The sequence below is a fragment of the Rhineura floridana genome, chromosome 3, assembly GCF_030035675.1.
Source record: "Rhineura floridana isolate rRhiFlo1 chromosome 3, rRhiFlo1.hap2, whole genome shotgun sequence".
NCBI lineage: Eukaryota > Metazoa > Chordata > Lepidosauria > Squamata > Rhineuridae > Rhineura > Rhineura floridana.
The window spans coordinates 78272046-78286125 of record NC_084482.1 but is presented as its reverse complement, the minus strand read 5'-3'; the positions used below and the strand labels follow the sequence as shown (position 1 = coordinate 78286125).

Sequence of the window (14080 nt, the reverse complement as noted above, 5' to 3'; positions counted from 1 at the left end):
TTACAGAGTTTTATCAATAGTCACATACACATTTTTAATGTAGAAGTGGGAAAGACTCAAATGAACAGAAGAAACTTCAACAAACTGTGCGTGTACATAATTGATGATTCTAACAGTGCAATCCTGTAACATCTACTTAAGTTCAATGGGACTTGATTCTAATGAAGTGTATAGAGAATTGCAGCCTTAATGAATTGATTCAGTTTCAGAAACATCACCAAATTATTCAGAATTCCAAGAATGGGCCAATTATGTTTATGGAATGGATCCCAGGACCACCTTAAACCTTTAGGACAATTTTTCCAAGGACATGGAGCTCTCTGCCATTATGATTCTGTTGTTTAAGAACTGTCAAATCAAACCTTTCATGTAAAGAGAGAGGAACAAGAAATCTATAGTCACCACACTAAAATGGCCTAATCCCTTTAAAGTTTGCAAAAAAATCTTGAGACCCTGGGGCAGAGAACAGTGGTACAGCACATGTGTGGCATGCTGAAGTGGCTTGCTGGGTGGGGTGGAGCCTCTATGCTAGCTCCCAGTAGGTGGGCCACTGTTGCTTACCAGGAGGGAGGGGCAGAGAGGTCAGTGCAAACACAGTGAAAGGAGCACTTTGTTGACCTCCTTGACCCTCTGCCCCCTTAGTAAACAATTGTGATGCAGCGGAGGCTGGTAGCTCTGATGTCAGAAGGCTAAAGTGCTCTTGGATAGCTCCTTGAGAGTTCAGACTAAAACCTGGAGTGGGTTCACTGCCCCACTGATGTCAGAGCCACCAGCCTCCTTACCCACCTGCTGGGAAGATCCAAGATTCAGTCCCTATTGTCCCCAGGAGGAGATGGGAATGTCGTCTGTCTGAGATACAATGTCTGAGAGCCACTGCCAGTCAAAGTAGAAAACACTGGATGGGATAGACAGCAGCTACCAACCATTTTTCTTTTTGTTCCACTAAAGCTACAGAGAATAATAATCATGGTTGAAACACATTTTTTCTGACTGAAAATGCCATATGCCACAGTGCTGTCAAATAATTTGGAAAATTCATTAACAGCTTGAAAGTGGCCCTAAGTTCCAGATGCGCTTGTAAATAATGTTTGTGTTCTGGTTTCATTGAAATGAAATAGTAGTATCAATGGGGGGGGGAATGAAAAAGCAAATCAGCTTTGGGATTAATAACCCCAAATGTTAATATTAATATTAACATTAATGGGTGTTTTAGTTGTTAGCATGATGGACTTTAGTTGGGAGACTTAATTTAAATCACTTGCTTGAGTCATTTAGACGTATTGTTACATTATACACTTTAATCTGACTGGAGCACATTCTAGTCACAATTGCATGAAGTGATTGGTAGTGTCTGTGGACTCCTGTGCTGGTCAAATTGCCACTTTGCCCTACTGCTAAGATTCTCTGGCCAGCAAATGTATTTGTAGTATCAGTCCCTATAAATAGCAACACAATCTAACTGAAAGACCATTCTTTAAAGCTCACTCATTTCCCTTCTCTTTTTCTCCTGTTGTTATTCTTCTTTTTTTAAAAAAAAAACCACCTGTTTTTGGCTGTTTGCTTCTATTTGAGTGCCCTGTGCACATATCCTCATCATGCTTTAGAAAGACTAAAGCTCATCCGCTCTGCTAAAAGCTCCATCAGGCTCCTCCCTCAACTATCAACTGCAGCAGCCATTCCATCAGGCTAGGGGTTGCCAACCTTTTTGAACCCACGGAATACTTTCAAACTTGAGAAACCATTGTGGGCACCACACCCACACACTACAATCTTTTCTGTTGGTTATTGTTGTTGTTTTGATTAATTACCCACCTTTCACCCTAAGGTTCCAGGTCAGGTCACAACAATTTAAAAGACAGCATTAAAAACAGTTTAAAATAAATGATAACCACAAGAATAGGATGGGCCCTAAAATATATACTTCTCAAGTGTCAAATGCCAGGGTAAATAGGTGTGTCTTCTACATACAACAAAACCTGCATAGTGATGGTGCAAAACACACCTCTGTGGGGAGGGAGTTCCACAACTTAGTGGCTGCCACAGAGAATGCTCTCTCCCAAGCCATTGTCACCAGGGTGGTGGAACTACCAAGAGGGCTCTCTCTGCACATTTTAACACCTGAGAGGGTCTGAAGGGGACAATATTTCAGATCTTTGGTTTCATGGAATGCTTGTTTTGAGTCTAATTTCAGTGTGGGAGAGAGGACCCTGAGGACACCAGGGAAGGCTTCTAGAGCAGCCTTTCCCAACCAGTGTGCCTCCAGAGGTTGTTGGACCACAACTCCCATCAGCATCAGCCAGCATTGCCAATGGTCAGGAAAGATGGGAGCTGTGGTCCAACAACCTCTGGAGGCACACTGGTTGGGAAAGGCTGTTCTAGAGGCACATGTGCCCCTGTAGGCACCACACTGGTAACCCCTGCACCCCATACTACAGAATAGAAGAGACGGAACTGCAGGGCTTCAGCATTCACTCTCCATCAGGCTCCTCCTGTCCTTGAAATCTGTCCATTCCAAGGAGGTTTTATGAGGATTCTGTAACTGACACAGCGCCTGAGTTTGCTTTTTTCCTCCTCCCTTCCAATACCTCTTCCTTTTGTGCCTGAAAGCAATCTTATTGACATTTGTATCCCACTCAGGGAACATTTTTTGCCTGAAGAGCAGGATAAAAATGCCATAAATAAGTAGATAAATACTGTCTTCCCAAATATTGTGACACAATTCTCTGCTCAAAAACACATCAAAATACATTTAAAATGCATATTCTGAAATACAGTACATTTGGAAATGTCTATGTTTAAAGAAAATGCATTTTAAAAAGTGTGCTCAAGTACAAATTTATATGCAAAGTTCCACACATTTTGTTTTAAAAAATACAGATTAATATGGAAATAGAATCAGCAGGACCTATAGGTGAAAACATACAAATATGGCATGGACCAGAAATAGACCAATTTCTGCATCCATAGGAAAACTGTATGTGGAATATAATCTCTCCAGTTAGCTGTTCTATAAAAGTGGCAGATGGTATCTGAGAGTGACACAGATTACCAGTTTAGTCCATAAATCAGTGAAGCTGGGGTGTTTGTTTTTAAATCAGTTAGTTCAGTGCTCATATTGCAGGCTGCAGAGTTACTCACTTCAGGGCACCCATCAAAATCAATAGCACAACCTGGGTCACACCCAAACATTCTAGCTACTCAGATTTGTAACTTGTAGCCTGAAGCAGTTCCAAACATGGCAACAGAATGTTTTTTCCTTCTGTATTCCCTTTGACCATGGTGAGCATTTGAACTGAGGAGGGACCTAAGAAGTGACTCCCTGATGCTCTTGGTGATATGAATGGTTTCTTTACTCACTTCATGTTTATATGTGGGGTCCTATGATAAGCTCAAATGCCCATTTTTGAAAGGGGAGTGGGTGTAGAAAGGAAAGACCTGCACAGGGTAGATGACTCTGTGCAGTTCTTGTGGGGTTTGCAGAACATCCCGAGCAGGCTAAGTTCATTAGAACTAAATCATCTTTGGAAAGAATCTCTTGTTACTGATAAAAAAAAAATCTTGGCTAAAGTGAGCTTTTACTGTGTACAAATCCACAATTAATATTGATCACTTTATTTGTTTAAGTATTGGACAGAGACAGTGTGCACCAGAGCATTAATAACAAATATGATATTGCAATTACATGGCATTGCTTAGACCACGACTGAGGTTTCAAAAATGAGATTAATGGTCCCTTAGGAGGATGGTGCTAGCTTAATGTGAATGGATTGTTTCCTTCAATGAACACTATATTTTAATGTTGCAGAGGTCCTCATAAAATTGATCCCCGTCAAAATTAAAAAATATAGAAAGCTCTGAAACAATGGAACTGAAGCTTATAGCATTTTCAAAGAACGCTGATTTTTGTCTTTCTGATTTTTTAAAAAAAAATCTCTGTTAGCAAAGGGAGAGAAAGGAAGCCAGTGTACAAGAAACACAGACTGTATCCCAGAAGGAATACAGCTCTTTGTGAGATTTTCCATTAACCTTACTGGAATGGAGCAAAACCAAGAAACTCTTTTTATGCAGGGCATTCTATTACATAGAGGTGTATTTGTCCAGATGGAGAAACTAAACTGAAGGCTGGAATTGTTTCTTTTTGGCATTTTGGCTTGAAGGAAATGACTAGGCAAGTCCCAAACTTATTAATCCTTCCTTGATAAAGAAGGTGACAGAGGAAACATGTCCTTAATGAGTGCAGAAGCCCCCTTCCCAATTCACAATGATACACTTATTTTCTTCTAATTTTCATCTACCTTCCTCTTCCTGTAATCACTTCCCCAAACCTTCCACTGACTTCAAGAAGACCATTACATCTCTGTGTTTATTTTGGACCTGGGCTCACTCAGTGAAAACCAAGGGTGGGTGTTTCCAGGTCAACAACACTGGAAAAAAGTTCACCACCTCAACAGGAACCCCCATCATCACTTGGCACCCAAGCGACGTCAAGAAGGTCAGAGGCAATGTAAAGGAATTCTTAACTTGGCACTAGCAATGGGCAAATGTCTCATTTTGGTTTCTCATTTCCCACTCTAAAGTTCAGTTCTCCACATTTCCACATCAGTTTGCAATTTTAAAAAATCCCTCATGACAATTCATCAGCACTGCAGTGTGACTTTCTCAAAAGGTACACATCTTTGTATACAACTTTGCCTAAAAGTTGTAATGCAATTTTCCCTTACATAAAGCATTTTGCATGCTAGTTTCATTAATATATGCATTTCTATGCATACATTTACCCTAGTATATGCTTTTTTTGTATGCATTAGTCAGCTGGAGGACTACACTGCAAAATTCAGAAAAGTGTGAATTTTGAAGCAGGGCTGCATTTCAGACCACATATTGTTTTGGAAAGTGCAAATTAGGCCAATAAATGTAAACTGAATCAAATTTCTCCCCATCCCTAGCTAGGGTTGCCAGGTCCATGGCCTGAGACTGATCCTGTGTATTTAGGAGAAGAGAAAGTCAGCCAAGTGCAGGTGTTCTTGCAACTCTGTAATGGGAAAAACTACAAGGTGGAATTCTCCCTGCCCCCTGCACAACTTTTAAAGATACAGAAGACCTCTTGGAGGTCGGGCCTTGCACAACTTTTAAAGATACAGAAGACCTCTTGGAGGCCGGGCCTGGCAACCAAGAGGTCTTCTGTATCTTTAAAAGTTGTGCAAGGGGAAGGGAGAATTCCACCTTGTGGTTTTCCCCATTACAGAGTTGCAAGAACACCTGCACTTGGCTGACTTTCTCTTCTCCTAAAGATACAGGATCAGTCTCATGCCATGGACCTGGCAACCCTATCCCTAGCTGGCATACACTGTTTCTACCAGGCTAAAGGGAACTCCTGGTGTTGATTTGCTATTCTGGAGGTGGCTTTTGCCCCACAACGTGTGATCCTATTCAAATGTTGAAGCGGTGGAGTGAGCAAAAATCGCTGCTTGCAGCTTTGACTCATTTTCCTAATCACTACCCCTCTCTCCACACGTGTTTCAAACGGAATTTTAGGCAGTAGAATTTAAAGAAAAGCTTTCTCAACAACACACCAATGTGCTTTCTTATACAGTAAGACACTACAACATCAGAAGTCCAAGGACATAATCTCTTCCCTTTCCCAATTCTGTTTTTAAACTATTCAAAAATAATTAACCTACACAGTCAAATATAATTGTATGCAATATAACTGTGCAATGTATTTTTCAACATTTAGGCTGCAATCCAAAACATGTATACTCAGAAGAAAGCTCCACTGGGCTCAATGGGATTTACTTCCAGGTAAGTATTACTGGATTTGTACGTCGCCTAGAGTGGCCATTGGCCAGATAGGCGACACATAAATTAAATTATTATTATTATTATTATTAGTCACTAAGCTCCATTCAGGAACCAATCTGCTTATGTGACCATCAACTGTACATTTCCTCCCAAGTTAAGTAATGGGGTAACACTGCTGCTTTGAGTCACTAACCTTTTGTCATTATGTGTGTACACTGAGGCAAAAGGAAAAGATGTAGCTCCCATCCAGCACAGAGAAGTGATCCCCAGTTTAGCACTAGATTGCTCCATTTATTTCTGACCCCAAAGCAAAAGCAAAATGAAGCACCGCAACTCCAGAAGCATATTAGAAAAGATGTGATACTGTCACAAAAACTTCTCCATGAAATCCTTTTTATCTTGCAGCTTGAAATAAATGTATTCCTGGTGACAGAGCAGGCACAACCAAGAATTTACTTCATATTAGTCCTGTTCATCCATTCTCTGGCTAGCTGAGTTCAGCAGACTAGAAGAGTCACAAAGAGCATATTTGGTTTGACTTAGGTTGAAAATGCTGGACTGACCGTGAGAATCTAAGATTGCAATCCTATACATGCTGATTTGGGAGTAAGTCCCATTGAACTCATTGAGACTTACTTCTGAGTAGACATGCATAAGATTGTGCTGTAAGCATTGCTGGGCTGTTTCATTCCAGAATGAATGTGGGAGAACAAATGTCTGAGTGTTCCATAATATAAAACATTCCCTCTTTATACAAAATTGCACTGTCAGAAGGCCGGGGCTGGGCCAAGACATTTAGCTGCTTGAGGCAGAACAACAAATGGCACCCTGCCCCCACCCCTGGACTATCAAGGCAATAAGCATAATACTTAAGGCCAACCAAACCACCTCAGCACCTGAGGAAGAAAATCTCAGAAGAACCTCTCCTCCTTCTTGGCAATAAAAATACAACAATAAATTAAATCATTAACATTTTCCAGAGGAAGGCTAAAGTAGAACCTTCCACCTAACATGCTATTTTTGTAAGTGTTTTGTATATGAGCAGTATCTAAGCCTGAGATAGCACCTTTGACCCTTCATATATTGCAGGACTACATCTCCCATCAACACTGGCCATTGCTGGCTAGTGCTGATAGGAGTTGAATTTCAACATCTGGATGGCCACCAGTTGCCCACTTCCTGATTTAAAGTTTTGATCCCACACCGACAGTCTAAATTGGTGCAGCCCAGCAATATTAACATCCCACAAAGCCGCTAGCTTCAGTTACAAGGCAATCATTGACTTTTTCCCATTGCAGTGTTTTGTAGGAGCCTTTATTAAGGATGTAGATGATCAGTTAAAATACAGCAGCTTCACCTACCTGAAGTTGTTGGCACCACTTCAGTTGTATTTCTGAGGCCAATAAATGAGAACTGATAGAGCCTCCAGGACCTAGTATCTCCCACTTCCACTGAACTGCGCTTCCACATGTAGATAATTTCTTCCTTTGGGTAACCATCTTCAAAACAATGAACATAACCATTTCATCCATGTTTTCGTTTATGTGTTATTTTCCTATAGTCACATGGCCATGAATGACACTCACAGATGCATTCACATGATCCCCCACCCCCCACAAAACAAAGTGATCATTAATGCACATACTCTAAAAGGGAACTTGTAGTTCCAAACAACCATAGAAAGGCATTCCCATGACATGTCTCTTTCGCTCCCCACTGTAATGAATGGCCATAATGATTTTGCTTCCATAGATGACAGCCTCTAAAACAGGGGTTCTTAACCTATGATCCATCGATCCCCTAGGGGTCCACAGGTGAGCTTCAGAGGATCTGTGAACTAGGTGTAAAAAAAAAAATCAATTTCCAACACAATAAAATAAATTCTTATGCAAACTTATGTGTATGTGCATTTTTCTGAGTCCAAATGAACTCATCCAAAATGTGGTGTTGGGGGAGAGCTTTCTGTATACCATGGATTGCAAAAAAGATGAATAATTGGGTATTAGAACAAATGAAACCAGAACTATCACTAGAAGCTAAAATGATGAAACTGAGGTTATCATACTTTGGACACACCATGAGAAGACATGATTCACTAGAAAAGACAATAATGCTGGGAAAAACAGAAGGGAGTAGAAAAAGAGGAAGGCCAAACAAGAGATGGATTGATTCCATAACGGAAGCCACAAAAACTTACAAGATCTGAACAGGGTGGTTCACAACAGATGCTATTGGAGGTCAGTGACTCATAGGGTCGTCATAAGTCATGATGAACTTGAAGGCACATAACAAAGGTTTGCTGTGCTGGAGTTCCAAATGAACTTTAATTGTGCAACCTGAATCTGCTGGCATGTTACTGAATCCCACTCAAAAATATCAACAGTCTGGAAGCGCCCATAGAATGTAAGAGTATGCATTCCTTTCAGGAGAGACCTGGTATGGTACAGTGGATGCAATACTGAATTTGGATTTAGGAGTGCTAGGTTCCATTCCCCCGTCCGCCAGGAAACTTATTGAGTGAGCATGGGCCATTCAATCACTATATATTCCTGTGTAACTGACTTCATAGGTGGCTCTAAGGATAAGATGGGGTAACTCCATGCATAATAAGCCCACCTAACCCTGAGCTTAGAGAAAGGCTTGGACACAAATGCAGTCAATGAATAATCAAAAAAGCTCTGGATTGATAGGTTATTCTGTGGGAGCAGTATGTTCATATTGCACTAAAAGCAATTCAGTTACCATTTGGTAGCCTCTCAGTTACTAAACTGCACATAGCTATTGCTTAAATATAGCTGCTGTTTCTCATAGATAAATGTAGCAGTTTCATGGAAAAATAATGCAATAGATAGTGTATACTCTCGCAGCAAAGGCTGGTCCAGTATGGCAAGTGGGGCACTGCCCCACCATGCTCAGTCTGCGCTCCGCCAACCCCCACTGGCCTACCTCCTCACTTACAATTAGTCTACAGGGTGGCCCTGGCTGTCAGCTTCCTCCTTCTCATTCTTTGTGTTGCCTTTGTAGAACTTAACAGGCGGAGGATGGGGATAAAACCAGAATTAGTGGGCTGTGCCTGACATTGGGTCTGCCTCCACCTACTGCGGGGCTCCGACTTCCGCCCCACCAGTCCCAATGGGGACCAGCTACCACTGTACCCTAACCTTGCACATTTGTACAAACATTTATATTAATTTATGTTACAGTCTGCTACTAATAGTCAGTGTATTATATATTGGAAGGATGGTAGATAGGGCAAAAAATTCTAAACTTAGATTTTCTGGTGGTGCTTTCTATAGCTTCCACTCTCCGGAATTTTTAGTGTTGGATTTGGGCACTGATAGAGCAATGCCCACTTAGAAGGTATGGAAAGTCCCATTAATAAAATGTAACCTTCTCATGTTTAAGAGACAGGCATGAATCACAGCACAATATTAGTCTAGTCTGATCTGTATGGTAAAATGTCCATTTAACGTTAGCATTATATACCATTCCCCACTCAAAATCTATAATATGACAGCAACTTGATGGAAGACAATCAGCTGCTGCAAATAGCTATGGGTGACCCAATCCAAGTATCTGCCCATAAATAAATTATCTTCAGAACTGACACACTTAGAACATAATCCTATACACATCAGTTAAGCAGTAAGTCCCATTGAGTTTGAATGGGACTTACTCCCAAGTAAGCATGTTTAAGACTGCAGCCTTTTTTAGACTGTGATCAATGTATTTTTTAAATTTTTATATTCCTCTTTTTCTTTCCAAAGGAATTCACTGTTTCGAGTTCACCACTTACAGCTTGAAAACGCCAGTGGACAAGAATGTTCATCCATGGGGAAGTTGTGCAGCTGTAGCTGACACTCCGCATCTATTGTCAATCTAAGAAAAAACATATTAATATTATTTCCATAATCAACTGTATTGTTCATAGCTCTAGAAGATCTAAGTCTGCAGCTGTAAAAGTGTTGAGGGTGTGTTCCTAGAGAAGATACAACACCTATGCAGTCCCTTTTCATATGTCTTCATTAGGATATGAAGTAAAATGCCAGTCTACCCTCTTGCCCCTCTCCTCCTTACATATGTCACAAACAATGTTAAGGACCAATAGGAAACTTCCCTACCTATTTCTGAGGTCTTTCCAATGGGGTATCTAAAGCATACCATATCTTACATGATCATGCCCTCACACTTCATATGTCTTCAAGAGTGGTTACTACACCAACTATAATTAAGTTGATTATCTCCCAGAGTCATCTTGGGAATTGTAGTTCTCAGAGTAGACTTCCATAGAAAAGGAAGCTCCCTCACTTGCAGCCATGATAGTTAAATTAGTCTAGTTTGGAGTGTTGTAAGGTCCTAAGCACTGCAGGGAGCTATGCATAGGCACTCCCACAGCAATGGCCACTAATTGGATAGCTTTAAAAGAGGACAAGGCTGTCAATGGCTACTAGCTCTTCTTAAGCTCTTATGACCTCACTCCCTCAGCCACTACAAACACACATTGGGCATGAGAGAGTATGGAATCAATCCTAAACCCTGATCTGCACTTGAAGGGTGGGTTAAGACTAGGCACAGTTGTCCATCCATCTGGCTCTGCTGAGGTCTGTAACAGGGAAGCTCAGCTGCTCTGGAAACTTCCTCATTGCGGCCACTGCATGTGCCGGCTGTTTGGGAACTACTGCCAGTGGTTTTCCCATTGGAAGTGGTCAGTGGAAGGCCCCAAATAGGGTGTTCCAGGGGCAAGGGTGGAGCATGGCTGGTCAAGGGTCTACTCAATCCTAAGACAGCCCATTGCCACATGGGTGTCCCAATCTGGGTCCTGCTACTGAACCAGCCTGGAAATGGCACAGCAAAACAGAGAGAGAGAGAGAGAGCTAATCATCAGGTGAACCCAGTTTAGATTCCCCTGCCCAAAGCCCAGCAGATATAAAACTACTGGCAACATTGCTATGACTACTGGGAATGACTGCAACAGCCTCCAGGGTGTAGTCATCTGGGGTCATGGGGGAATAGAACCCTTACTTTTCAGGATGGAGAATGCCAGCAGGGTTCCTGTGTCTCCAGTGTCCTCCTCAAGCTGGCACTGTTTCAACAGCTTCTACCACTCACCGCAGTGAAGACAGTAGTTAATAAATGCCAACTGGGTCATTATGTCACCAGTGTCCTATGGACCAATCAGCATGAAAGGGGAGGTCTGTCTTGAGTTTGGCAGGGCTCAGCTTCCTGTGGAGCAGGGAGGAGGTAGGGCAATACTAGTGCAGCAGGTAAACCCACCTTAACTGTGCTTGTCTTTATTCTGTTGAGAAGGCTCAGAAAGGCTTTCCCCCTTGCCATGGGAACACCAGCTCTGATTTTATTTTTTTTGAGATGATATATTTTACCTTTATTTTGTTTTAATCTATTAATTCTTTTTAAAATTATATGTTAGATTTTGTAACCCGCCTTGGGGCCGATTGGCAAAGGGCAGGCCAATAATGAGAATAAATAAATAATACATTTACTACATCTGTGCCCTGCCTTTCCTCCAAAAAGCTCAAGACAGCACAAATGGTTCTCCCCTCCTCAATTTTATCTTCACAAGAACCCTGTGAAGCAGCTTAGGTTAAGAAGTAGTGACTGGCCCAAGGTCATCCAGTAAGCTCTATCCAAGGCTCCACCTGCACTATACAATTCAAGGCATATTATTATTCTACTTTGAACAGTCAAGGCCTTCCTCAAAGAATCCTGGAAGTGTAGTTTGTTGAGGGTGTGGAGAGCTGTCCTCACAGAGCTCCAGTGGCCAGAGTGGTTCCATCCCTCTTCCCAGGGAACTCAAGAATTGAAGCTGCCTGAGGGGATTCGGGGTGTCCTAACAACTCTCAGCACATTTAACGACAGATCCCAGGATTCTTTTGGAAAACCAAGTGGAATAATACTTCTTTAAATATATAGTGCAGATAGGGTCCTAGACACCAAACTGGTTCTTCTTTGCATATAGTGTTACTCTTGTTTACTGTTGTCTAAAATATTCAAGACATCATACTTCCATTCACCGGGTAAATATACCTTTTTCATTCATATTGGGCACACATAATATATATACGGAATACAATTTAAAGAGTGGTAAGAGTACCTTAATGTGTATAGCACTCTGCCATCATTCCAGATCCGAAGCATCCGATTAGGTGTTGTTATCCAATGAGCATCAGCCTTTTTTGAGTTTCGGAAGAATGTGTCAGGTATCCAGATCTTCCCAACCATGTTGCTGTTCAGCCTTAGAACTTTAATAGTGCTATTGAACCGTAGTCGTCTGTCATACCAGGTTTGAGCAAAAAATATATCTATTGTATATTCCTGTAACGTTGAAATATATTAAACATCTGTAAGATCTCAGGTAGGTTTCACTTTTCAAATCTTAGCTTGAGAAAGCTTTCATGGCCAGTTCACAGAGGAAGCCAAACACACCAGATCAGTAGCCTGATCTACAACAGAACAGAGCTCCTGATTTTAATATGATGTTTTTTCATCTGATGATATTAACCCATTCCTGTCATGAGATATTTACAGTGCAATTCTCCATATGTCTACTCAGATGTAAGATCCACTGAGCTCATTATGATGTAAACCCAGATAAGCATTCATTAAACTGCAGCCATAATTAAAAGTTGTTTTAACTGTTTTTCCATCTTTCCTAAATGTTTATGTTTTCATACAGCAAAACATAATCTTAGTGTTGGGTTATAAACCCAAATATTTTCATTTAACTGTCTATGTGGTGTTTCCATGATTTTGTTTTGGCCTAAAGTGTAAATGCAGATATATACAATGTACTGTGTCTATTATTATTTTATTTATTAATTATTTGATTTATATTCTGCCCTTCCTCCCAGCAGGAGCCCAGGGCAGCAAAGAGAAGCACTAAAAACCCTTTAAAACATCATAAAAACAGACCTTAAAATACATTAAAACAAAACAACGTTAAAAGCATTTTGAAAAAAACCCCTTTAAAAACATCTTTAAAAAAAGGGTTAAAAACATTATTTAAAAAAATATTAACAAGCAATTCTGACACAGACACAGACTGGGATAGGTCTCAACTTAAAAGGCTTGTTGGAAGAGGAAAGTCTTCAAAAGGTGCCGAAAAGATAACAGAGATGGCGCCTGCCTAATATTTAAGGAGAGGGAATTCCACAAGGTAGGTACCGCCACACTAAAGATCCATTTTCTATATTGTGCAGAACGAACCTCCGGATAAGATGGTAACTGCAGGAGCCCCTCGCCTGCAGAGCGCAGTGATTGACTGGGTATATAAGAGGTAAGATGGTCTTTCAGGTATCCTGGTCCCAAGCTGTATAGGGCTTTGTACACCAAAACTACAACCTTGAACTTGGCCTGGTAGCAAATGGGCAGCCAATGCAATGCAAATGGAGTGACATGTTGGCGATACCCTGCCCCTGTGAGCAGTCTCGCCACTGCATTTTGCACCAGCTGCAGTTTCCGGACCAACCTCAAGGGCAGCCCCACATAGAGCGCATTACAGTAATCCAGTGTGGAGGTTACCAGTGTGTGGACAACAGTGGTCAGGCTATCCCGGTCTAGAAACGGCCGCAGCTGTCTTACCTGCCGAAGCTGGTAAAAGGCACTCCTAGCCACGGAGGTCACCTGAGAGGCTAGACTCCTAGCAAGGGCACCCAAGGCACAATGGTCAAAGCTGAGACAACAGACTAAGATGCATCCAAACTCAGAGGAAGGAAAGGGTAAACCACCTCTGAATACCTCTTACCACGAAAACCCTATGAACAGAGTATCCAAAATGCAACACGAGATAGTGCTGGAAGATGAGACCCCCAGGTCAGAAGGCACTCACCAAGCTACTGGGGAAGAACAAAGGACAAGTACGAGTAGCGCTGTAACTAATGACGCAGCTGCGTCAGACCCGAAAGGAAGCCCAGAGGCTGATGCACACAGATGCGAAAGGAGAGTCCAGAGTTGAACGATGCACACAATAGGAACATGGAATATGAGCATGAACCAGGAAAAGTTAGAAATTGTCAAGCAAGAAATGGAACGTATCATACATTACAATACTTGGCGTGAGTGAATTAAAATGGATGGGAATGAGACATTTTCAATCAGGCAACCACAAAATATTTTATGCAGGAAATGAGAAATCAAGAAGAAACGGGGTTGCTTTAATAATAAGAAGTTATGTAGCAAAAGCAATTAGGAGCTACAACACAAGGACTGAGCGACTCATATCAATGAGATTAAATGGAAAACCTATTAACATAACCATCAT

General features: G+C 41.4%; 1 protein-coding gene across 1 annotated transcript in view; it reads right to left on the bottom strand.

Moving 5' to 3' along the window:
- The window catches only part of GABRG2 (gamma-aminobutyric acid type A receptor subunit gamma2), a 79104-nt gene that overhangs the window by 32204 nt on the left and 32820 nt on the right, over positions 1 to 14080 (bottom strand). Inside the window, exons 4-6 of the mRNA XM_061621875.1 lie at positions 11915 to 12135; positions 9599 to 9681; positions 7164 to 7301 (exon numbers count right to left, since the gene is read on the bottom strand). Coding sequence (XP_061477859.1) covers positions 7164 to 7301; positions 9599 to 9681; positions 11915 to 12135 — 442 coding nt within the window. The remainder of the gene's footprint in view (positions 1 to 7163; positions 7302 to 9598; positions 9682 to 11914; positions 12136 to 14080) is intronic.